Source organism: Heterodontus francisci, unplaced genomic scaffold (assembly GCF_036365525.1).
Source record: "Heterodontus francisci isolate sHetFra1 unplaced genomic scaffold, sHetFra1.hap1 HAP1_SCAFFOLD_435, whole genome shotgun sequence".
In the NCBI taxonomy this organism is placed as follows: Eukaryota; Metazoa; Chordata; class Chondrichthyes; order Heterodontiformes; family Heterodontidae; genus Heterodontus; species Heterodontus francisci.
The window spans coordinates 757,123-784,513 of record NW_027140870.1 but is presented as its reverse complement, the minus strand read 5'-3'; the positions used below and the strand labels follow the sequence as shown (position 1 = coordinate 784,513).

Here is a 27,391-nt window from a genome sequence, read left to right as displayed (position 1 = left end):
TTATGCCGAATGGCCAGATTCTGTGCTGTCCATTGCATGTCGTTCGATGTAATATCTTCCCTGTGAAGCCACGTGCACAACACTACGGAAAATGGGCACATGGAAGCACCGTTACCTGAACACATGATCCTCACATCTTCTTTATGAGAACAGTCGTGGTTACCCCACGATGCTGAGGGACATTCCCAGAGAAATGATTCGTTACCGGAACACTTCAGTTCTTCCAACCAAACTGGCCCTGAGCCTGGTCCACAAGATGTAGGAAGTGCCATGTCCAATGCCTTTCCACAACCCAGCTGTTTGCAAACCACGTCAGCGTCCGCCAGATCCCAGGAATCATCGCAAACTGAGCCCCATGTCCCATTGTAATAAATCTCCACTCGGCCAGTACATGGGCTTCCACCGTCAGACAGCCTTAACTGCGCGTGTTCTGTTGGACAATAGCACAGGAGGATTATACTTTCAATACACATTCACCTCATCACTCAATACAACTCATTGTACCATCACCAGCTGAAAAAAAGAACTCGTTAAATGTGCCGTTGACAGGTAAATAAAACTTTTCAACTGAATTGTTTACACTACTTCTTACATTGATTGTAAAGAACAGAAATGGTTCAGTTAACCTTCTACATCTGACTTTGACAAGTTATGGTCTCCAGTTCCCCTTTTATGTTTTAAACATTATGTGCGTTGTTGTACAGGCATTCACTCACATAATTAACAGTCAATTTATACTCATGTACTATAACTGTATCTGTTCCTGGTCCATGTATGTTGCCCTTATTTGGTACCTTGGACGGACATTTACTGCCATCTCCTATTTCCTTGATTTCGAATAACAAGTGAATTGCATTTATCTAGCGCCGTTAATGTGATAAAACATCTCAAGGCACGATACAGGAGTGATGTCAAAGACATTTTAACATGGAACACCTAAGAATATATTTAATATATATAAGATGACCAAAAGCTAAGTCAAAGAGTTAGTTTTTATGGGGCGTCTTAACGCAGGAAAGAGTGGTTGCCAGGCAGAGAGATTTAAGGAATTAATTCTACAGCGTATGACCTCCGCAGCTAGAGACACGGCCGAAGATGCTGTGCTATTAAACTCAGGAATGCTCAAGAAGCCAGAACTAAGAGCTGTCAGACTGGAACCGATGGCAAAGACAGGAGCTGTGAGGTCAAGAAGGGAATTGAAAATAGGGATGAGAATTTTAAAATCGCGCATTGCAGAACAATGTAGGTCAGTCAGCACAGGGCAGATGGCTAAGTGGCACTTGGTCGAGACAGCAGATTTTGCAGAGGTTGTAACTAGGGAAGCCAGCCAGGAGTGCATTAGAATCATCGAGCTTAGAGGGAACAAAGCAATCGACAATACTAGATAAGGGCAAAGTAGGGTGATGTTATGGAGGTGAAAATAGACAGTGTTAATCATTGTTTGGATATGTGATAGAGAACTCACCTCGGGGTCAAATATAATACAAAGGTCACAAGCAGTCTGGCTGAGTAGCACACTGTTGGTATGGAAAGGAGTTTGTGGCAAGGGAAGAGATGCGATGGGGACTGATGGCTTGTATCTTTTCAATACTGAGTTTGAGGAATTTTTTGCTAATGCAGTACTGAAAGCCAGACAGGAATTCTGACAGTGTACAGGCTGTGGAGGGATCACGAGAGTTGGATGTGAGGTCGAGTTGGATACTGTGAGCTACATGTGGAAACTGAGGCTGTGTTTGCGGATGTCACTGAAAGGCAGCATGTAAATGAGAAATGAGTTGTCGAAGGATAGATCCTTTGGTGACACGATAGGCGACTTTGCAGGAGCGGGAAGAGAAGCCATTGCAGATAAATTTCTGACTATGACCGTATAGATAAGACTGGAACCAGCTGGGTTTTAATGGAAAGGGCTTGGAGCAGAATTCCATGATCACTCATATCAAAAGCTGTATGCAAGTCAAGAATGATCAGAAGGCACCGGTTACATTTGTTACAATCACTTAGGAGGTCATTTGAGAAATTAAAACATGCAACTCCATAAAAGATGAGCATGGATTTGGGTGGCGTCAACACATTCAAAGACTTTGGCGAGGTATGAACAGTTGGAGCCGGGGCAGTAATTTGCATGGACAGGTGGTCAATGGCTCCTTTTTGAGGAGAGGTTGATGACTGCTGATTTGAAGGACATGGGGCTGAGCATGAAGAGAGAGAAAGAGAGAGAGAGAGAGCGAGAGAGAGAGAGAGAGAATCGTTAATATTGTCAGCTAACATGGGGACCAGGAAGTGAATGTGTGTGTTCGGCAGTTTAGTAGAAATAAGGTGCAGGCAGCAATATGTGGATTTCATCAACAGCACAGGTACAGAGAGAGCGTGGGGAATTCTTGGAGAGAAACAAGAAATGCCAAATCAGGGTGATGGTATGGGGTGGGGGTGGGGAATTGATAGGAAGTTAGGCCTGGTGGGTTGGGGAAGAAAGGGAAGCAGTGGAAGGCGACTGAACTGACATTTTTGAACTTTGTAACAAAAAATCCACGAGCTCCTCTCACTTACTTTTGGATTTGAGGGTGGACGAGGCAGGGGAGTGGTTCAGGAGGAAGATTTGTGATGGAGAAGATATGCTTTGCATTTTCTTTGCCTTCCTGGATGATATTTGACTAACGCGTGGTTTTAGTGAAGAACAGTTGGACCCGATGATGCTTTATGCAATTGATCCATTCAGTATTATATTACCAGATAGTTCACCAGATGTCACCGTGCCTTTCTGGTTTTTTATTTGATTCTTTCAGGGGATGTGGGTGCCACTGGCAAGGCCAGAATTTGTTTAATCCACCCTACATATTTCTTTCACTTCATACTGGAGAATGTAACGTCTACAAGTTCTACCCTTGAACATCAGCCTTACAATATGCAGTATCTTCGTGTAGAACTATGTTCTAGGGTTGCGTTGATTATAAAATTATCATAAATCAATTTAATATTAATTGCATAAAAGAATCACTTACTTTTGCAAGGATGGGAATCTGCCTTTGACAATGAAGATATTTGTGTAATTTGAGAAACGTAAACCGCATGTCTGAACAGAGAATATGCAGACCTCTCTGTCCAGACAGGCTGGTGCTATTATTTTCAATGAGCAAACAAAACTTGTGAGGCACATTAGCAATTGCTATTGTCTGTAAAAGATCAATGTACTAAACTACTAATTATGTCAATATATGACTGTTGGACCGGACCAAAGAGGATAGAAAACAAGATCTCTCTGCAAAATACTGGACAGGATCAGGAAATGTCCTCTGGACAATTGAAATCCAGATGTGTAGACCTTCTGGTTGAGCAGCAAACCAGTATTTAAACTGGCGTGGAGAAAAATGATTGGACTAATTGCGTCAGGCACTTTGGAGAATAAAAATCAGCGATGTGACCCATCAGATAGAGAAGTAGAAGACAAGGAGAAGACACATGGCTTCTGTAGGTGGACATAAATGCTGGGTGGAGCTGAACATCTACCTAACTGAAGAACAAGATGAAATACTCCACTGTGTCCAGTGACTGAGTGTGTAATAACCATTCAGCACTGTAAACCTCTGACGTGAAACGCTGGAATACATTGATTTCCGCTGTGTCCGAAGCAAATACTTACTGTAAACAAACGGTATCAAATCTGAATCATTAACTGTCTCATATGTTGTAAGTTCCACTCTGTCATTGGTAAATAAATGTTCGTTGGAACCACCCCAAAGCATATGTCCATACTTACATTCAGCATAATGCAACATCCCTGGAACATATGCCCGCATTGACATGCTGCACAATGGAACTTTCAAGCATCGAGTCTGAAACATCTGTCTACTTTTATACACAGCCTAATGAAACTTACACCAGCTCAAATCCCACACAGCTACCTCCACTTATATACTGTACAATGGAACTGATTGCAAGCTCGGCGCCGGATTTGATACCAGAGCTGAGATTCCAATTCCATATTCTATTTATCACAAGGGCGTTATCTTTCACCTCTATCATCCTTCAGCTCCATTCCTGCCTCAGCCCATCTGCTGCTGAAATGCTCACCCATGCTTTGTTGCCTGCAGAACCGACTATTTTAATGTTCTCCTGGGCCATCACCCGTCCTGCACCCTCCATAAACATCAGCTCATCCGAAGCATTGTTGCCTGTCCTACATGAAGCCTCTCTCAGGAGCGCCACTGTACTCACTGATGTAGACTGGTTTCCCTGCCACCAATGCCTCGAGTTTTCAATTATGATCTTCATGTTTAGACCCTTCATGCTCTCCCCCTGCCATCAGTATAACCTCCTCCAGCCTGAATCATTTCAAGAGCTCTGCTTTTCTCCAAATCCAGCTTCTTGTCCATCACCCACTTCCATCTCCACAACTTTCAGTCTTGCCTTTAACCATCTAACCCACCAGGTCAGAATTTCCACCCGACATATCTCTGTGTCTCCGGCTCTTCAAATCCAACCTTCTGCCAAAGAATTTAGTCACTCACTCCAACATCTCTTTGTTTGGCTCTGTGTCAGTTTTCTGTCCGATTACACTCCTGATAAACTCTTTGTAATGTAGGTGTTTACTGAAAGTTCTGTCATAAAAAGTTCTTGTTGCTTAATTGTGCCCGTGTCCTCTCTCTCTCTGCACACCACCCCCATCCAGCCCCAGATCCCCCAGCGCCCACCATCCTCACCCCCACTACCTGAATGAAATTACTGGTTTGAGACACCCAGGAACAAATGACCTATATTACGAATTTTCTGAGCAGATTAGACATTTCACTTTTATGTTTTTGTAAAAACGGTGAAGAATTTGTTCACCTGCACACAGGACCCCGACATCCATACTGTCAGTCAGAGACGAATTCAATGTGAATAAGCTGCAGTTCTGGAGCTGCAATTCGTTTCCTTCACATTGGACATCATTCACCCAGACGGGTCCTTCACTCTTTCCATCCTTTGAATAGTTATAACTGGCTGTCGCTTCACCGCAGCCCAGCTGTGTACAGACCACGTTGGCATCATTCAGGGTCCAGTGTCTATCCTGCAATCTCCCCCAGCTGCCGGTGTAGTAAATCTCCACTCGCCCATCACAATGGCTTGCCCCGTTAGTCAGCCTCAGTGACCAATTTTCATCTACGATATGAAACACATTGAGAATGATGAAACTGAAGCAAAACATCTCATAACTTACTGCCACCAGAAACGTTATTAATTTGAATGGTTACTGTTTCTGTCATCATTGTTCAGACGGCTTGTCAGAAGATCTTCTTCACCATTACGTTTTCTCAGTAAATACATTTTAATGACATATCTTGCACTGACTAAATTGAGCAAAAATGGTAAAATGAACTGTGGTTGAGCGTGGCAAATACCACCTATTGATAAGTGATGAGACCGAAGGGAGGAGCAGGGGCTCTAAATGGCTCCTGACAGATGACAGTTCCTTTTCTTCCATATGGAGAGAAACAGACAAGTTTAAGTTGACATAATGCATCCGATGAAGTCTCAAATTACCTCACAAGCAATGAAACACTTTTGATTTGTAGTCACTAATGCTGACAGGTGACTGACACGAGGGACTGAAGGTCGTTCCCCTCTCCACATGTACTGATATTTCCTGCTCTCGCCTGGACCTGAAAATATCATCAACGATTCTTCCAATTTCGCCTCCTTATCTTCACATGGTTCATCTTCAACTCTTCCATTCCCTTCCTCAACATCACTGTCTCTGATTTTGGGGATAGGCTATTAACCAGTATAAAGAGTTACTCCAGTGACTCTCACAGTTACCTTGTCTATGATTCCACACACCCCGATTCCTCTAATGACTCTATCACATTCTTCCACTTTCTCCATCTGCATTGTATCTGTCTGGTGATGCAACCGATCATACCAGTGCTTCCAGATATGTCTTCCTTTTTCCTCAAACAAGGACTCTCCTCACCTCATCATCCACCCACCATGGTTGATTGGGCCCTCAAGCACGTCCATTCCATTTTCCATACTTCTGCTTTCACCCTTTCCCCCCTCCCAGAACCATGATAGGATTCTGCTTCTCCTCACCTTCCATTCCACCAGCTTCCATACTCAATAGATGATCTTCCACCATTTCCACCACCTTGAATGTGATGCCACGAGCAAGCACATCTTCCCCTTCCCTCCACTTTTAACATTCTGAAGGGACCATTCGCTCTGTGGTACCCTGATGCACTCTTCAATCATTCTCAACACCCTTTCCCACAGGAACATTCCATGAAAGCGCAGGAGATGCTGCCACTGCCCTGTTACCTCTACCTTTCTTACCATCCAAGCCTCCAAGCACCTCTTCCAAGTGAAACAGCGATTACTTGTACTTTCACTGCATTTACTGTATTGACAGATCATAATGCTGTCTCCTGTACATCGGGAGACCAAACACAGTTGAGTGATTACTTTGCAAAACACCTTTGTTCAGTCTGCAATCTTTACCTTCAGCTTCTGGTTGCCTGTCATTTTCATTCTTTATTCCACTCCCACTCTGAACTCTCCCTCCGCTTTCTCCTACACAATTCCAATGAAGGTTAACATAAGTTTGAGAAACAGCCCTTCATCTTCCCACGAGCTTCTTTACAGCGTTTGGATTCAACACTGTGTTCAGCAATTTCAGGTCTGATTCCCTCCCCCTTTTCCTTCTTTTGGGACGATATTTTGCCTTCCAATGTAGACCACCTCTATAAATGTGCTTTATACTTGACCCATTCCATATCTTTTTGCCTTGCATTGTCCCTTTTGCCATTTAATCTCTCCTGTCTTATTCCATATCACAGATGGTTCCTTTCGTTCTTTCCTTGTTTTCCCCTTTCATTATAAACATGTTAAATCTCTATGTTCCGATGGAAGATCCGCAAACTGAAAGATCGATACTGTTTATCTCAACATACATGCTGCCAGATCTGCTGAATATTTCCAGCACTTACTGTTTTTATTACCTATGTTTTAAATTGTGAAACGTGGGAGAACGTTTGTGTTGAGCAATGTCCCACGTACAGTGATCTAATAACTGAACAGATAATCTGTTATATGAGGAAGCTGATTGATGGATAAATGTAATCCTGGAAACTGGGAGAATTGTAATTTACATCAAGTTTGTTAAATAATCAAAGAAATAACACATTAGTGAAATAACGAGTTACTTCACTCACTATCATTTTATTGCACTTGGTGTAATAGAAATTCAAATTTATCTCACTACTTATCTGGAAACAAGTTCACAGTGTTTTCTATTGTACAGCTGATCTTTGCAGAGAATTCCATGATAATTCATATTTTAACTGCCAACATTAATAACAGTTTCAATGCTCGAGCAACATCTCCATTCTATGGCAGTGGTGCTGAGAGCAAATTGCTGATTCTATAGCCCTTGAATAATGCCCCAGATTTACCCGGAAAGAGATATTATATGACGAGAATTACTAAGAACAGGACATTGTATGTATTCAATGTTTATTGGACTGAAACTCTTGGATTCATTTGTAATTTCTAATAAACCCACAAACACGTCTTTGGATCTTAGTGTCAAAGGAAGCATGCGATCAGAAAAACTAGTGAATCAGCGACCTGTGGAAATAGTCAATGATGCTTGACAGTAGAACAGTTGGTGTATTTCAGTTCAATTGACTGAGATGACTCACCAGTACAGATGACACTGGCATCATTTTCATGTGAGCAGCTAAACTGTTCCCAGGATGAAACAGGACAATCCCACAATCGTGTCTCGTTCCCCCGACACCTGTAATTTTCCTTCCACACTGGACCGGTTCCCTTTCCAAAGTGAGCTCCTCTCGGGATTGAGTTTACTGCCCCACACTGAAGGTGCTCACAGACCACGTTGGCGTCTTCCACATCAAAGTAAAGGTCACACAGCGTCCACCACTGGTCTCCATGTAGCACCTCCACCCGGCCAGAGCATCTGTTCATCCCATCAACCAATCGAGGTCCATATTTCCCTGTATTGGAAACAAATCCAGATCCAAGTAATTTATAAATCATTCTCCGCATAGAAACAGCAAAATAGAGAATGGGTAAAAAAGTTGAATCTTATCTACCACGATCATCTATCCATACTTTACACAAATTATCTATTCAAAACAATTAAAATTACCACAGCAGATCAAAAGCAAAATACTACGGATGTTGGAAATCTGAAATAAAACAGAAAATGCTGGAAATACTGAGCAGGGCTAGCAGTATCTGTGGAGAGAGCAAGAGAGTTATGTTTCAGGTTTGTGTCCTTTCATCGCAATACTTACTACAGGGCCTCGTGAAGAAGTTGGCTGAACACTCAACAATTAACAGGTCTTCTTGCAAACGCTAATCGATTGTTGGTCTCTATCTCTTTTGTCTTGGAATATAAAACTCAGAAGGATGTGATGTTTCTGTTGTATCTGTTGTCGCTTTTGGGCACCGCACTTCACAAAACCATTGGCTTTGGAGGTGGTGCAGGACAGAGTCACTAGAATGACAACAATGCTTAAAGTGTTACATTCTGAAGGCAAGTTGCATAAACTTTGTTTGTCGCAGATTGAGTTTAGAAGAAGTACAGCTTATCTAGTTGATGTGTTTAGAATGTTTAAGGGGTTTGATAGATGAGCTGTAGAAGACTAGAAGAACGAATATCAAACAAGGCCATTTAGGAGCTGCTTTTCTTTATGAGGGATGTGGGCATCTCTGGCAGATGCGGCAGTTATTGCTCAACGCTATTTGCCCTTGAAACCGTTGTCAGGCCCTTCATTTTGAAATGCACTTGTCCGCATACGGAATGTTCTTCTGCAACGCTGTAAGGTAGTTAGAGTTAAGGCAAAGTGTGCAAGCATAATTTGTACCTTTAGCTGCATCTGTTGTAAACAGAGTGGAACTTTAGAATGTGGCAATTTTTGGGTAAGACTGAACTTTAGCCTTGACATTTAGAATTTAACTTGAAATTCAAAAAAAGTTGCAAGGCAGTTCACTATTAGCAGTTAACAGTGCAAGTCAGGTTGGTAGTAAGTAATCAATCAGCAGTGATTGTCCGAATGGAGATAATTACTGTGAGCTGGAAACTGTCTCTACCGTTGCAACTTGAATGTTCCTGAAAAGACCGATGAGATTAAACTTCTGGTAAGGCACAGAGAGTAACCATTGTTCACAATGTTGATTGAATTCATTAGGAACAACGTTTGGAAATTGGAATTTGCTAAGAGTAAGAATTAGGTGCAGAGGGGGAATTTTTTTTTAATTCTTTCACAGGGGATAGGGTGTTGGCTAGGCTGGCATTTACCATCCATCCCTAATTGTCGTGGCAACGATGGTGGTAAGCCGTCTTCTTCTACCTCTGCTGTCCAAGTGCTCTCGCTCCACCCACAGAAGGGAGTTCCATGATTTTGACCCAGCGACAGGGAAGGAATGGCGATATAGTTCCAAGTCAGGATGGTTTTTGCCTTGGAGGGAAACTTGCAGGTGGTGGTGTTCCCATCCACCTGCTGTCCATGTCCTCCTAGATAGTAGAGGGCCTGGGGTTGGATGGAGGTGCTTTGATTTGTCTGTTAAGCTTGAGTAAGTGAGTGGAGTCACCGATTTAAAACAGCACCACAGCCAGAAGCATGAAAGCCTATTGAAAGAGGCAGACACCAGACAAATAGAGGGGAAAACTCATTCAGTGAAGCAATTGTTCTGTCAGAGTATGACAGGGTGTGGGTAAGTTGCAAATATGTATTAAGTTAATTGGTGAGTGCTTAGTGTTTTGGCGTTAGCTAACCAGTAAAGTAGCTTTCAAGCTAAAAAGCAACTGCACATAATTTTACCTCTAAAATAAAGACAGACTAAGTTCTGGCACAGCAGTTTTTTCTCTGGATATAGGAATTTGTGGGTAACTGAACTGTCCCGAGAGAACATGTCTGTAGTAGATGTCTCCACCTAGAAACTCTCTGGCTCAGGGTCATAGAGCTGATGTGGCAATTGGAGAAAATCCAACGGGAGTAAGAGGAGTATTGGACATAAAAACAAGAAATGCTGGAATCACTCAGCAAGTCTGGCAGCATCTGTGGAAAGAGAAGCAGAGTTAACGTTTCGGGTCAGTGACCCTTCTTCGGAACTGACAAATATTAGAAAAGTCACAGATTATAAGCAAGTGAGGTGGGGGTGGGGCAAGAGATAACAAAGGAGAAGGTGTAGATTGGACCAGGCCACATAGCTGACCAAAAGGTCACGGAGCAAAGGCAAACAATATGTTAATGGTGTGTTGAAAGACAAAGTATTAGTACAGATTGTCTTTCAACACTCCATTAACATGTTGTTTGCCTTTGCTCCGTGACCTTTTGGTCAGCTATGTGGCCTGGTCCAATCTACACCTTCTCCTTTGTTATCTCTTGCCCCACCCCCACCTCACTTGCTTATAATCTGTGACTTTTCTATTATTTGTCAGTTCCGAAGAAGGGTCACTGACCCGAAACGTTAACTCTGCTTCTCTTTCCACAGATGCTGCCAGACCTGCCGAGTGATTCCAGCATTTCTTGTTTTTATTTCAGATTTCCAGCATCCGCATTATTTTGCTTTTATTATAGGAGTATTGGACAGTTTGCTGCAGATTTCAGTCACACCTTGTGGAGAGCGGTAGGATCAGAATGAGTTTGTTGCAGCTTATAGTGCACAGTAATTGAACTCCAGATGTAATGGAGAACGAGGATATGCAGAAAGTGAATCTATCCAACAGGAACAATGTACTGGCTATTTGTGAGGATAAGGATGAAGACTGTCAGAAGAACAGCCAGAATGTTGAGCATGATATATTGGGATAGGAAGCTGTTCAAAAGGAGGAGGAGTGGAGCATAATGTGATACTTTTAAGTGATTCAATAATTAGGGCATTAAGAGACCCACACAATATTTGCCCAACTTGTGCGAAGTGAGGGATATCTCAGATCAGATTGCAAGAATACAGTGGAAATATCTAGTCGTTGTGGTCCATGTAGGGGCCACCAGCATAGGAAAGAGTAGGCAAGAGGTTATTTTCAGAGAGTACCAGGAGCTGAAATATAAAAGAATATCTCAAGGATTATAATCTCTAGATTATTTTGCAAACCGCTTGCACATTGGCATCGGAAAAGAAACGATTCGGGAGATGAACACGTAGTTGAAGGTTATGTTGTTGGAAAGAGGTGTTACATTTCATGGGACCCTGGCACCTGTACTGGGATATTAAAGAACTGTTGTGTTGGAATGCGATTCACCTGAATCCGGTTGGGATCAGGGTCCTAGAATAAAGGATAAATAGGGTTGTTACAGGAACCTTAATCTAGTAACTGGGTGAGGGGAGGCTGGTGGGTGGCGGGGTGAGGGGGTAGAGCACAGTTGTAATTGTAGCATATCTAGGCACTACAGGGGAAGGGAATACTGAAGATGCAACATTTGAGTAAAACCAATTTACGGTTTTACGTTACGTGCATTTGCGCTGAAAACAGTTGTTGCTTTCTTGAAAAAAGAGTTGTTAGAAATACTGTCAGAAATACTGGAGAAATAATTGGAACTAGTGGAAGCTGTCGGTTTATATGTAGTGCAGAACGGAAATGTGGGCAGAATCATACCAGTGATAGGTCATTGCATGTTCCTGTTCTGGCTGTAATGGTCATTTAATTATATTCCATGATAAGACAGTGCACGCCATTGTTCTTGTCACTGATTGGTCAGCTATTGTGCATCATGGCAAGTCAATCCATACTGCTGTTCTGGTCGTGGTATGTTGGCTGCACAGTAGGTGATGGTGCGTTTCTTGAGTAGAGAAAGCCAGATATTCACTGAGGAGCAGGTCACTGTTAGAGGGACAATATGGTATTTATCGCTCTCCATAGCGTCCCTGACACAGTGAATGGGACAAGCTTGCCATCAAGCAAGCTCAACTTAAAGACCACCGCATTGAATGGTCCAATTCCAAACTCAACCTCATCTGTTATGGACTGGCATGCAAGACACAGTAACATCATAATATAAAAGAGACCACAAACATGCAAAAATGCAAAAAATAAATGCACAGATCTTCGTGAATGGCAAAGATACAAAGAATAGCAAAGGATGACAAAACAGACCGCAAGAGCTACAAAACTTTTACAATAACTTCAGAAATATATTGTCATTAAAAGCAATGTGGTCTCATTACAATGACAGTTGTGATATTATAAATGAAAATAAGGAAATGGCAGGAATTATACATAATTACTTTGCATCAGTACACAGTGGCACAGTGGCGCGCACCGCAGCCTCACAGCTCCAGGGACCCGGGTTCGATTCTGGGTACTGCCTGTGTGGAGTTTGCAAGTTCTCCCTGTGTCTGCGTGGGTTTTCTCCGGGTGCTCCGGTTTCCTCCCACAAGCCAAAAGACTTGCAGGTTGGTAGGTAAATTGGCCATTATAAATTGTCACTAGTATAGGTAGGTGGTAGGGAAATATAGGGACAGGTGGGGATGTTTGGTAGGAATATGGGATTAGTGTAGGATTAGTATAAATGGGTGGTTGATGGTCGGCACAGACTCGGTGGGCCGAAGGGCCTGTTTCAGTGCTGTATCTCTAATCTAATCTAATCAGTATTTGCATGGACACAACTTTTATTCAGGTTTTTTGTTGCCGCAGTCGGCCAAATGCTGCCCTGACATTCAGGGCAGTCACTCTCAGCTGGAATACAGCTGTATCATACATGTTTGTACAAAGGGTGTGATGAGGTCTGAAGCTGAGTGGTCTGAACAAACACAAACTGAGCGTCAGTGAGTAGTTTATTGGTAAGTACTGCTTGATAGCGCTGTAAACAACACCTTCCATCACTTTGTTAATGATAGAGAGCAAACTGCTGGGTCAGCAATTAGAAAATTGCAATTGTCACACTGCTATTTAAAGAAGGTTATCGAGTGAACCGAGGGAATTACAGATTGTTTCGCCTAACAGCTGTTGTCAGGAAATTGCTAGAGTGTACATTTAAAGATGGAGTATCTGATCACCTTGAAAAGTTACAGCTAATCAGAGAGAGCCAGCGTGGATTTGTAAAAGGTAGATCATGCCTGATGAACCTGATCAAATATTTTGTGGAGGTAACTAAAGTAGAGGACAGGGGAACTTCAATGGATGTTATTCAGATGAACTTCCAGAAAGCACTCAACAAAATCCCTCGTAACTGATTGTTGGCTAAAGTTGAAGCTCATAGAATTTAGGGAAAATTATTGACCTACTTAGGACGTTAGTTTCGTGACAGGAGATAAGACAGCAGGGATAATGGGCAGCTCCTCCAACTGGCAGGATGTGATGGCGCCGTCCCACAGGAACCTCAACTATTCACCATATTTATTAATGATTTAGATGACTGAATATAAATCCACACATAATTGACATACTCAGTATTGCCATTGAAAGAAACCATCAGCCATTTTGTAATCATGTATATTTTAAGCATAACTTAACAAAAAAAAAAGATTCCATGACTATTTCAATATTGGTGAGTGTGAGGTGTCCAATTTGGACTGAAAAAGATTACAGTACTTTCTAAATGGTGAAAAGCCGGACGCAGCACAGGGAAAAGAGACTTCAGGGTCATGGGCAAGTACAGGAACGGAAAGCAAAACAGCCAATGGAATGCTGTGCTTTATATCTAGTGGAATGGAATACAAGGGGGTAGAAATGATGCTACAGCTAAAAAAAACTGGTGCAATGTTAAGCTATGGGCAATATGCGTTGGGAAGGATATGTTGACCAGGGAGAGTGTGCAGCATAAAAGATGCTAGAATGATTCTTTGGCTTCAAATGTTTCTGTTTTTTATTCATTCATTTGATGTAGGTGTCGCCGGCAAGGCCAGCATTCATTGTTCATGTCTCGTTACCTTTCACAACTGGGCTATGTAAGAGGACAGTCAAGAGTCAACAGCATTGCTGTAGGTCTCTGGTCACATGTCGGCCAGACCAGGTAACAATGGCAGATTTCATCCCCTAAGGATATGACTAAACAAGATTTTTTTTAATAACAATCGACAATGGTTTTATGGTTACCATTACTGAGACTAGTTTTTAATTCCAGATTTATTAACTGAATTTAAATTCCACGAGCTGCGATGGTGGGAATTGAACCAGCGTCCCCAGAATTAGCCTGGGACTCTGGATTGCTAGTCCAGTGACATTAGCACCACACCACTGCCTCCCCTCATTATGAAGAAGGATTACACAAACTGTGGCTGGGTTCCCTGAAATTTATAAGAGTCATGTCCTTTCACATTCCCAGCCTATGTCTTCCAGCTGCTGGAAAGTCTTTGGGAATTCTGCAGGTGAGCTACTTGCCACAGAATGCCGATCATCTGACCTGCTCCACTCGCCACTACATTATTGTGAATGGTCGAGTTCAGTTTCTTGTCAATGACAACACCCAGTAGGATTTGATGGTGGTAGTGAATTCACTGATTATAATAGCTAGGGGAGATGATATTGTCTCTCTTGTTGGAAATAGTCATTAACTGACACGGAGGTGGTGAGTGTGTTACTTTCTACCTATCAGCCCAAGTCTAAATAATGTCCTGATCTTGATGGAAGTGGGCATGAACTGTTTCTTAATCCGAGGAATTGTGAATGGAACTAAAGACCATGCAATCATCAGCAAAAAGCCGAACTTCGGACATTTTGATGGTGGGAAGGTAACTGACCAAGCACCAGAAGTTACTTGGGCCTCAGAGAACAATTAGAAAACACATTTTTCTATTAAAACCGTGGAAATCTGGAACATTCCCGAAAGTAAAGAGCGGTGGATGTTACATTTAATCTAAATTTTCAGGACTAATATTGATACATTTTTGTTAGCTCGGTGTATCAAAGAATCCGGTTCAAAGCGAGGTAAAGAGACTTGAAGAAAATATCATCTATGATATAACTGAATGATCGAACAGGCTAGTGCAACTGAAAGCTGTGTACTGATAATGTGGATATGTGTCTGATCCTGTCATATTTAGCGGGTAAAATGCACACATTCTATAAAATAACTTTGTAATCTTTCACTTCTGGCCTGATTGCACTGAGCAGTGCTGGAGTACAGCCGTTCTTTTATGCCCTGCCGTTCAGTAAGTGTTAACGTGCGCACAGTGGAACAGTGGTTAGCATCACAGCTCCAGTGACCTGGGTTCAGTTCTGGGTGCTGTCTGTGCGGAGTTTGCACGTTCTCCCTGTGAATGCGTGGGATTCTGCCGCGTGCTCTCGTTTCATTCCACAGCGAAAGACTTGCAGGTCGATAGTAAGTTGACCATTGTAAATTAACCCTACTGTGGGTAGGTGCTACGAGAATGGTAGGTAATGTAGGATTAGTATAAATTGGTGGTTGTTGGTCGGCATAGACTCGGTGGGCCGAAGGACCTGTTTCAATGTTGTATGATAAGAATAATAACGTGGGCAGGGAGGGTCAGAAGGCTATTGTAATGTCGGATCATTCGTGGTGTTCAAATTAAAGTATCGAAATAGGCCAGTGCATATTCATTTAGTCAACTCCCAACTGTTGCAGCCAATATTCAATTCTAAATATACATTCGGTGCAGTGGTAAACAAACTTGCGAAAATTCTGCTTCTTGCAGAATAAATGTTAAGAATTATAACCATCTTGTTTACCAGTAATTGTGGGTATTTTGTACCACATTACACCAGACCTTCAGCAGTAATAGTAAACTATAATGACTAGTTTAGATATGAACCTTTCAGACAGCAACATGGGAATGCCACCTTCCTTTGTTTTCCCAATATTAAGCAGGAAGTTGTCTGCTTTTAGGTAAGTCTGTACTCACCGGAACAGATCACACTGGCATCGTTCCTGTGGCTGCACTCCTGCTGAGTTCCTTGAAAAAGACGGCAGTCCAATAAACTGGACTCGTTTCCAGTGCATTCAAAGATATCAGTCCGTAAGAGGCCAGTACCCTCTCCAAAATGGGCATATCTTGGCACAGACACGGCGACTCCACACTGAAGCTGACGACAGACCACATTGGCGTCTTTCAAATCCCAGTCAAGGTCACACACTGTTCCCCAGTTTTCACCGTACTGGATCTCCAGTCTGCCTGAGCATGGAGAGTCTCCGGATGTTAGTCTAGGATATCTGTGATCTTAATAAGCATATTGTATCATAATTAGCATAATACTTTAATAATCACAATAATACAAATATTTACATTTCTATTCGCATCTGATTAATCACAGATCTGGCAACATTCGTTCTCAGATTCTGTTCAAAACTGATTATGCTGGATTTCCTGCATCACTACTGCTTATAATGTGACAGAACTATAATGTTTTAAATGTTCCTTTATTTATTTATAACTTCCCCAGTCGCCGTCACTGTCACTGAGAAACATGCTCTGTATCAGCAGTTAGAACTGGGCAAGAAGTATTGTGTGACAAGAACTGGTGCTAGGAGTACTGTTGTTCATATTTAACATAAATGATTTCGACTCAGAAAAGGGACGTACAATTGTAATATTCACTAATGACATCTACTTGGAGCAATAGTTAATACAAAGGCAGATTGTGAGCAAAATAATTTACGTTAACGAAATTGTAAGTGAATTTTAATGCAGATAAATGTACACTTACACATTTGGGTAGGAAGACTGAGAAGCCATATTCCTTGGACAATGATAATCTAAATTGCATCGAGGAGCAATGGGACTTAGGGGCACAGATACAAAAATTAATAAAATATCAATACATGTTAACAAAGCTCTTGGAAATGCAAAAAAAGATAGAGGTTTGTTTATGAGAGATACGTATGAGAGATCTTTGAATGCACTGGAAACGAGTCCAGTTTATTGGACTGCCGTCTTTTTCAAGGAACTCAGCAGGGGTGCAGCCACAGGAACGATGCCAGTGTGATCTGTTCCGGGAGTCACACCCAGCACAAGGAAATATTTGGTGTTGATTGGGAGTAGGTTGATTGGGTGCAAACTAGTCAGTGTTTCCCTGCTTTTCCAGGCAGTGTGTAACTGAGCAACTTTACACCATATCAGTTGAATCCTCGTGCTGTAACTGCTGTAACTGTACTGGATCAGCTTGGCCAGAGTTGTCGCCAGTTTCAGAGCACTGATCTTCAGCACTGCAGCTGCAGTATTATCGGGCCCTTAACGTTTGCTTTGTGCTGTGTGCTCAGCCGCTTCTTAATGTTGTGTGCCGTAATCTTCGGAATGGAGCAAACAATAGAACGCATTTGCACAGCGCTAACCCATTGACATGAATTATCACATAATACGTCTCACCTTTTGTCAGTCTGAATAACTACCTTTAACCACACTTTGTTGATTGTTTTGTACCCAGTTTTCTACTGTCTGTCATGATCACCCTTCAAAGCCCTTCATATGAAATTAATTATCTTGAAACCACATTCACAGTTTTAAGTTTAAAAACTGGACAGACAGTTTATGACCAGCAAGATGCAGCAGTCAGCATATAATCATAGAATGTTCACAGCACAGAAGGAGGCCATTCAGCCCGTTGTGTCCATGCTGGTTCTCAGTAAGAGTACCTCAGCTAGTCCTATGCTTCTGCCCTTTCTCCATAGTCATGCAAAGATTTTCTCTTCAGGTGCTTGTCCAATTCCATATTGAAAGCCACAATTGAATCTGTCTCCATCAGACTTGCAGGCAGCACATTCCAGATCCTAACCACTCGCTGTATAAATAACTTATTCCTCATGTCACGTTTGGTTCTTTTGCCATCCACCTTATAACAGTGTCCTCTGGTTATTGACCTTTCAGCCAAGAGGAACTTTTCTTCTCTATCGACTCTGTCTTGACCACTCATGATTTTGAACACCTCTATCAAATTTACTCGTAACGTTCTCTGTTCTAAGGAGAGCAACCACAGCTTCTCCAACCTATCAATGTAACTGAAGTCTTTCATCTCTTGAACCTTCCTTGTAAATCCTTTCTACACCCATTCTAAAGCATTCACATTCTTCTGAAGTGTCGTGCCCAGACTTGTACACAATACGCCAGTTGAGGTGAACCCAGTGTTTCACAAATGTTGAAAATAGCTTCCTTACTTTTGTACTCGATGCCTCTATTTAAAAAGGTCAACATTCCATTGCCCGATTAACCACTTTCTCAACCTGCCATGCTGCCTTCAACGATTTGATTAGAAACACTCCCAGGTCACTCTTGGCTGCAGTCACTTTATAATTGTACCCTTGAAAAGAGACCGGCAGCTAGCATTAAAAGAAATCCCAAAGTTTTCTCTCGACAGAGAAATAGTAAAAGGGTGGTAAAAGGAGGAGTGGGGCCGATTAGGGATCAGAAAGTGGATTTACATATGGAGGTAGCGGGTATAGTTGAGGTATTAACTGAATTCTTTGCGTCTGTCTTTACTAAGGAAGAAGATGCAACACAGGCAATGGTTAAAGAGGAGGTAATTCAGATACTAGAGGGGTTTAAAATTAATAAAGAGGATGTATTAGATATAACCTGTTATATATGAACTTACACTTTGAACATCCAAATTAGGACCAGGAGTAGGCGACTCAACCCCTCGAGCCTGCTCCACCATTCAATGAGTTCACGTTTGAACTGATGACTCCGCATTTCCACCTGCTCCCGATAACCTTCCACCCCCTTGGTTATCAAGAATCTACCTACCTCTGCCTTAAAAAAATCAAAGACTCTGCTTCAACTGCTTTTTGAGGATGAGAATTCCAAAGACTCACGACCCTCTGAGAGAAAGAAATTCTCCACATCTCTGTCTTAAATGGGCGACCCCTTATTTTTAAACAGTGACCCCTAGTTCGAGATTCTCACACAAGGGAAAACATCTTTTCCACAACAACCCTGTCAAGTCCCCTCAGGATTTTATGTTTCAATCATGTCGCCTCTTACTCTTCTAAATTCCAGAGGATGCAAGCCCAGCCTGTCAAATCCTTCCTCGGATAACAGGTCACCCATTCAAGATATTAGACCAGTAAACCTTCTCTGTACTGCCTCCAACGCATTTACATCATTCCTTAAATAAGGAGACTAGTACTGGACACAATATTCCAGATGTGGTCTCACCAATGCCCTGTGTCGCTGAAGCATAGCCTCTCTACATTTGTATTCAATTCCACTCACGATAAATTATAACATTCTCCTTGCTTTCTTAATTCCGTGCTGTACCTGCAGACCAGCGTTTTGCGTTTCATGCTCTGGGACACCCATATCCCTCTGTATCTCAGAGCTCTGCAATCTCTCAGCATTTAGATAATATGCTTCCCTTCTATTCTTGCTGCCAAAGTGGGCAATTTCACACTTCCACACATTATACTCCATTTGCCAGGTCTTTGCCCACTCAATTAACCTAATTATAGCTGTTTGCAGACTCCTTATGTCCTCTTCACAAGTTACATTCTTACCTAACATTGTGTCATTAGCAAATTTAGCAAGCATACCGTCGGTCCCTGCATCTAAGTCATTTCGATGAATTGTGAAACGTTGGGGCCCCAGCACAGATCCCTATGGCACACCACTCGTTACATCTTGTCAACCAACAAAATGACCCATTTATGCCTACTCTCTGTTTCCTGTGAGCTAACCCATCTTCCATCCATGTTAATATGTTACCCCCTCCACCATGAGCTTTTATTTTCTGCAATAGCCTTTGATGTGGCAACTTATCAAATGCCTTCTGGAAATCTAAGTACAATACATCTCCCAGTTGCCCTTCATCCACAGTACATGTAATTCCCTCAAAGAACTCCAATCAATTGGTGAAACATGATTTCCCTTTCACAAAGCCATGTTGACTATACCTGATTACCTTGAATGTTTCTAACTGCCCTGCTATAACATCTTTAATAAAAGCTTGTAACATTTTCCCTAAGGCAGGTGTTAAACTAATTGACCTGTAGTTTCCTGCTTGCTGTTTCCCTCCTTTTCTGACTAAAGGAGTTGCATTCGCTATTTTCCAATCCAAATGAACCTTCCCCGAATCTGGGGAATGTTGGTAAATTAAAATTAACGCATCAACTACCTCACTTGCCACTTCTTTTAACACCCGAGGATGAAGTCCATCAGGTCCCGGGGACTTGTCAGCCTGCAGCTGCAACAATTTGCTCAGTACCTTTTCCCTGGTGTTTGCAATTTTCTTGAGTTCCTCCGTCCCTTCCATTTCCCGACTTACAGCTAAAACGGGGATGTTACTTTTATACTCAATAGTGAAGACTGATGCCAAATATCTGTTCAATTCATCTGTCATCTCCTTATTTTCCATTATTAACTCTCCAGACTCATATTTTATAAGTTCAACGCTCACTTTATTACCTCTTTTCTTTATTTTTAAAAATATATGTATATATGTAAACTCTTACTATCTGTCCTCATATATCTATCTAGCCGTATCTCGTCCTCTAATGTTACTTGCCTTATCAATCTTTTAGTCATCCTTTGTTTTTTAAAAAATATTCTGTCCAATCTTTTGACCTGCCTCCCATCTTTGCGCAATTACAGGCTTTTTCTTTAAGTTTGATACGACCTTTGGCTGTTTTCCTTAACCACGGATGGTGGGACCCACTCTTGGAATGTTTCTTTCTCGTTCAAATGTGAGAAATTGTGTATTCTGAAATATTCCCTGAAATGTCTGCCACTGAAACTCTATTGACCTATCCCTTCACCTGATTTGCCAATTTACTTTAGCTAGCTCTGCATTCATGTCCTCATAATTGCCCTTATTTAAGTTTAAAATATGAGTCTTGGACCCACTCTGCTCTCCCTCAAACTGAATGTAAAATTCAATCATATCATGATCGCTGCTACCTAGGGGCGCCTTCACTGTGAGGTCATTAATTATTCCTACCTCTTTGCACAATACCAGGTCTAGTATATCCTACTTTCTGGTTGGCTCCACAAGGTATTGTTCCAAGAAATTATCCCGAGAATATTCTATGCAGTCCTCATCGAGGCTATCTCTGCCCATCTGACTTTTCCAGTCTAAATTTAGGCGAAAATCCGCCCCTAATTATCACTGTACCTTTCTGACAGGCTGCCATTCATTTATTCATTTACAACCCGCCCCACAGTGTGGTTAATGTCAGGTGGTCTGTACACCACTTCTGACAAGCAAATTCTTGCCTTAATGATTTTTCATCTCGACCCGAACAGCTTCTACATCCTGGTCTCCTGAACTTAGGTCATCCCTCACCATTGCGCTAATACCATCATTAATTAACAGAGCTACCCCTCCACCTATTCCTAGCTTCTTGCCCTTCCTAAATTCAATGTATCCTTCAATCTTCAGGTCCCTGTCTATATATATAAATGAACTAAACTTTGGTGTACAGGGCACAATTTCAAAGTTTGCAGATGATCCAAAACTTGGAAGTATTGTGAACTGTGAGGAGGATAGTGCAGATCTTCAAACGGACATTGGCAAGTTGGTGGACTGGGCAGGCAGTTGGCAGATGAAGTTCAATGCAGGGAAATGTGAAGTGATTCATTTTGGTCGGACTGACATGAAGATAAAATATAAAATGAACAGTTCAGTTCTAAAGGGGATACAGGAGCAGAGGGACCTTGGTTTAATAGTGCATAATTCATTGACGGTGGCAGGCTAGGTTGAGAGAGCGTTAAATACAGCATACACGGCCCTGGGCTTTATTAAAGGTGCATAGAGTGCAAGAGCAAGGAAGTTATGTTGAACTTGTATGAGACACTAGTTCGTCCTCAGCTGGAGCATTGCATCCAGTTCTGGGCGCCGCACGTGAGGAAAGATGTGAGGGCATTGGTGAGAATACAGAGACGTTTCATGAGAATGGTTCCAGGGATGAGGAATTTCAGTTATGAAGATAAATTGGAGAAGTTTGGATTGTTTTCCTTGGAGAAGAGAAGGCTGAGAGGTGAATAGACAGCGATATTCAAAATAATGAGGATTCTGCACAGAGTAGGGAGAGAGAAATTGTTTCCACTGGTGAAAGGATCGAGAAGGAAATGGCACCGATTTAATGCATTTGGTAAAATAAGCTAAAGTGACATGCGGAAAAAGTTTTTCATGCAGCGAGTGTTAAAGATCTGGAATGTTTGTCTGAGAACGTGGTGCAAGCTGGTTCCATTGCAGCATTCAAAATGGAACTAGACAGTTATATGAAAAGGAAGAATGTGCAGAGTTATGGAGTGAAGGCAGGGAAATGGAACTGAGTGAATTTCTCTTTCAGAGAGCCCATGCAGTCATGATGGGCCGAATAGTCTCCTTCTGCACTTTAACAGTTCAGTGATTCTGTGATATTGCCTCTCCTCCGTGTTCCAACCAGAATGTATCAGTTCACACTTCTCTGCATCAAATTACATCTGCAACCTGTCCGCCCATTTCACCAGCCTCGCTTTATCCTCTTGAAGACTATTGCTATCCACCTTACTGGCCATGTTTTCAGGCAAACTCGCCTCCTTTCTTCCAATAGTTCAACTGTGTTGAGTTGAATCGTTGCAGCTACTTCCTGAACTATCTTAGCTCCTTTGTTTAATATTCTGTGCATTTTACTTTCTCAATATTTCCTAAAATTTAAAAGGCAATGCGCAGGCAGCGGTGGGATCTTAACGCGCAGTTTCCTCTTGTGATACCCACAATAACTGCGGACCCATTACTTCAGCTCCCCGAGGCTGAGAAACCTGCCTCCCTCCCTCCCCTGCTCCCCAGTCTCAGCTTCACAATCTGTGTAATACATCAGATCTGAGGCCAAGCGATGATTGCAGGCGGACAGCCGGTCTGACAGTGCATGCCAGGTAGCGGCTGCTGGGTTGATGAATGGAGAGTTGGATTGAGGTTGTGACATTTCCAGCCGTTCAGATAATTCACTGCGGATCAAGGGAAAATCTCAATGGAAACTGCTCTGTCTGCATTGTAAATGTGCTGAGTATCAGGTATTTGCTGCTGCCGGTGGATAATGTTTAATAAATATGGTGCTAATGATATAATTTTAAACAGTGATCCGAACATTAACATTAATTCTAACCGGAGATTACTGGAATTATTAACATCTGACTTTCCAGGTACCGACCATCCCGGATTGTTTTACTTTTGCTTCTTCCTAGATTCTATCAGCCGCGGTGGGAGACGGGAGACTGAGAAAGATTTTTACCTGAGCAGATGGCACCGGCATCATAGGAGTGTGGGTAGGAATAGTGATCCCATTGAGCTGACTCACAGTCCCGCAGAGCGGCCTCGGTCCCGCTGCACTTCACACTCAACGTCACAATGGGTCCGGACCCTTCCCCAAAGTGAGCCCAGCGTGGTGCAGAGACCGCAGTTCCGCAGCCCAGCTCCCGACACACAACAGCGGCGTCCTGCAGGTCCCAGTACGAGCCAGACACAGTCCCCCACTGTCCCCTGTAGTGTATCTCCACTCTCCCAGCGCACCGACTGCCCCCATTCGCCAGTCTCAGCTTCACCATCTCTGTAAAATATCAGAAATATCATCAAGCGGTTATAGTGTGTTAAACCCACAGGTTCCCAGCGCACCGACTGCCCCCATTCACCAGCATCAGCTTCACCATCTCTGTAAAACATCAGAAATATCATCAAGCGCTTATAGTGTGTTAAACCCACAAGTTCCCAGCGCACCGACTGCCCCCATTCACCAGTCTCAGCTTCACCATCTCTGTAAAATATCAAAAATATCAGCAGGCGGTTAGAGTGTGTTAAACCCACAGGTTCCCAGCGTACGAACCCTCCCCATTCACCAGGCATGAATTGATAGGAACATCAGTCTGCACTCAGAACCCTAATAAAACCCGAAGTAAATATTACACATAAAAGAAAAAGGAAACTGAAATACTAATAAATGGTGCAAACGAGCAGGGAACCAGGAGACAGCCGGATATTCCCACCAACTCAACTGCTCCAATGGGAACGAGGTGGCGACAGGCTCAGAGTCGATTGAACCGGCAGAAGTGGGGAGATGGGCGTGGCTGTAATGATCTCATATTTAAGTGCTCAGTACTGATTGGGCGAACACAGTGAGATCCCAGCACCACGAAAGAGCAGGGGAAATTGCCCCCTCACCCAACACAGCCAATAAAGATAGGGCTGGATGATGATGTGATGAGGATGTCAGCACAGATTGGTGAGGTGGACCTTTGGACCGGCAACAATGTCAGTGGAGGTGATTCTTCACACTCTGCTCTTCAGAGACCCTTAATTATTGTCCCACCACATGAAGACAGCAGTCATCTCTTAGCTAGGTAACAGTGTGAGTGGAGCTGATTATTCTCACTCTGCTCTGCAGAGACCCTCAGTTACTGTCTCTCCACATGAAGGCAGCAGCCATCTGTCAGCTAGAATTAAAGATCTTTACTATCACAATGTGATAGTTCTGGGTACTGCCTGTGCGGAGTTTGCAAGTTCTCCCTGTGTCTGCGTGGGTTTCCTCCGGGTGCTCCGGTTTCCTCCCACATGCCAAAGACTTGCAGGTTGATAGGTTAATTGGCCATTATAAATTGCCCCCAGTATAGGTAGGTGGTAGGGAAATATAAAGGGACAGGTGGGGATGTGATAGGAATATGGGATTAGTGTAGGATTAGTATAAATGGGTGGTTGATGGTCGGCACAGACTCGGTGGGCCGAAGGGCCTGTTTCAGTGCTGTATCTCTAAACTAAACTAAACTAAACAATGAGCGACACACTCCCTTTCTGAGTAGCAACAGGGCAACGTGATCAAAAAGGTGCTGCGACTGTCGCCCAAACTTAATATTTAATGGGATGGGTTGGAGCAGAGAGATAGCAGATAGTGTGAAAAAAAAGGCGATTACCTGACGGGCCAGCCTTACTGTTCCCAGTTCTGCCTGAAATGAGAAGTTAACAATTAGAGTTCACTGGGAAAAGAAATGAATGAAACTGTCAGAAAGAAAAGACACAAATGCAACTAACTGCAGGGTCATTATTCCCAACACTTTGCGGAAGAAATTATAAGGGATATGTGATTTCATTCCTTAAAACAGAAAATACAGTTTCTGCATCAAATTAATATTGGTAATGGGCCTAAATGTATCCAGAATTGTTTTCACATATACACACACTGACACCCGGATACACTCTTCCCTTGTGGCGGTGGGTGGGCCTTATGTAATACCAGTGTGAAGGTGCCTGAGAAGGCGGTGGTGATGATCCTCTCCCTTATAGAATTTTACAATGAAACAGCACAGAGGGATGCCATTCGGCCCTTGGTGCCTATGCTGTCTCTTTGTCAGTGCAGTCTAATTAGTCCCACTCCCTTTCCCCATCGCCCTGTAAATGTGTGCTGATGGTGCTCTGACCATTGATGACCTGTGGAGGTGCCCTGAGAAGAGAGTGGTGATGGATCTGCTTTTCAACTCACTGGTGATGGCACGCTCAGTGAATTCAGTATTCTGATCTAAAGTTCGAGAAGGAATGGGAACATTTAAATTCTATTAAAGATTTTCCGATCCTGTGGTAGATTCCGATGCCTTTTAATTTACTGCAAAGTCTTCCACCTGTAACTTTCAAAGTTTCTATAAAGGTTTAATTGGGCCTTTCTGCTGTTCAATAAAATATATAGCTTCCTCAAACAAAACAAAACAAGATGAAGGATCTGTCAGTCTCCTAACTCCCTGCTGACTGTGTCTTACTAAGTTGCTGCTGTTCCGATTCTCTTGTCACCTGCCTCGCCGACGTGCCCTATTCTTTTACCCGTTAATGATGTTCGATCAATGGTCCTCCCGTTTACTGGTTAAGTGTTTATGCTTTTTAAAAATGCAGTCTGTCGGTTGACTCTCCCAATCCCCCTGATGACAATTTGTCTCACAGATCTCCAGGTGTTTTTCTATTAACACATTATATACGATGGAGGGTGTATTGAGCTGCTCCCCATCTCGCTGATCGCAATGTGTCTCACAGATCTCTAGGTGTTTTTTTAATTCTCAACATTACATACTATAGAGGGTGTGTTGACCTGCTCCCAATCCCCCTGATCACAATGTGTCTCACAGATCTCCAGGTGTTTTTACGATTCTCAACATTATCTACTATAGACGGTGTGTTCATCTGTACCAATCCCCCTGATCACAATTTGTCTCACAGCTCTCCGGGTTTTTTTTCTATTCACAACGTTATATACTGCAGACAGTGTGTTGACCTGCTCCCCAACTCCCTGGTGAAAATATATCTCCCATGTATTGTTGTCTCTTTGTATACTCTGGTGATATATTATTGCCAACGGGACACCAATTCCTGTCCTCAGCTGTGCCTTCTGAGGAATCTTGAATGTGTTACATTTTCCCAACTATTATCTCATTGGTCTCTTTATGCTCCTAATTCGATAATGTAAATAGTGTGTGACTTCCTCCCAGTAGGAACCTTAGCATTCCTACCAACTTTTCGTGATAATAGTCAGTTCCCATACATCCCCTTTTCCAGTGACCCAATGACAGACGAGGGGGAATAATCTTTCAGTATTTACTGATAAACGGTTCCAATCTCAGTGTTTCTGTAGAGTCCGTGAATCTTCTTCAATCCATTCAGTCATTTCACCTACTCTTCATGCATTTATCATTTCAGCCTGTAACCACCCATGTAACACTGGACTTTTTTTTCCAGATAATCCAGTGGTTCAAGGAGAAAACCCACGAGCACCTTCTTAGGGAAACTAGGGATAGAGTACACATGGGTGCAGAACAATATCGCCAACATGACGATAGTGCTTCAAGAAAACACCCCGCCATCCCATCTGGCTAAGTAGGGTTGTTCTGTAAATTCTGGCTAGCCAGCGAGCTCATATCCCGAAAATGAATCTAAACAATCTATAACCGAGATTCCCATATTTGTCTATTCGACCAGTTTATTTCTTACCATCTCAGATAAATGTTCAGTCGTTCCCCTTTCTCAATCATTACTATATTTCCATTTATCTGCACTACTCATATCTGCTGACTCCTCCATTTGGCTCTCTTATCCTTCCTCACAATTTGTAACCGCTCTCATTATTTTTCTTGAAAATGTTTGAATGCATTTCTTTGTGTACCGTTTTCCAAATCACCTCCACATACAGGGAATATACCCATTATTCCCAAACTCTTCTGGTCGGCCTCCATCCCGAGGTAAACTTCAACTGATCTAAAACTCTGCTGCTGTTATCCTGGCTCGGACAGTCCCGCTCACCCGTTTCCCCAGCTCTCACCGACAAGTGGTAACTCCCGCTTCCCACACCTCAGATTTCGGCGGTCGCACCATTACCTTCCTGATGTTTAGACTAATGGGTTTGGTGCAAAACTGTTAAGTTATTTTAACATTTTATACTTATGTCAACTTGCTATTGTACCGTATTACTACAAACAGTAACATGGAAATATTAATTATAAATAACAATCAACTCAAAGGAGGTGAACTGAAACGGGATAAACGTGGGATATA

General features: G+C 42.6%; 1 protein-coding gene across 1 annotated transcript; it reads right to left on the bottom strand.

Annotated features, from left to right (window-relative positions):
- Positions 1–24,801, bottom strand: LOC137361296 (scavenger receptor cysteine-rich type 1 protein M130-like). The gene is made up of 7 exons (XM_068026182.1): positions 24,775–24,801; positions 23,106–23,420; positions 15,808–16,122; positions 7,677–7,991; positions 4,825–5,139; positions 229–430; positions 1–82 (listed from the first exon to the last, which is right to left on the bottom strand). Exons 2-7 carry the CDS (start codon positions 23,416–23,418, stop codon positions 1–3), a joined length of 1,542 nt encoding a protein of 513 aa, XP_067882283.1. The 5' UTR covers positions 23,419–23,420; positions 24,775–24,801.
- Positions 24,802–27,391: the final 2,590 nt, after the last annotated feature.

Coding starts and splice junctions, on each gene's coding strand:
- LOC137361296 (XM_068026182.1), bottom strand. CDS start 23,418: ATGGTGAAGCTGAGACTGGCGAATGGGGGCAGTCGGTGCGCTGGGAGA. Junction 5,140..7,676: donor TGCCAGTGTCATCTGTACTG/GTGAGTCATCTC, acceptor TTCATATCGTAG/ATGAAAATTGGTCACTGAGG. Junction 431..4,824: donor TGTCGGGGTCCTGTGTGCAG/GTGAACAAATTC, acceptor ATTGTCCAACAG/AACACGCGCAGTTAAGGCTG.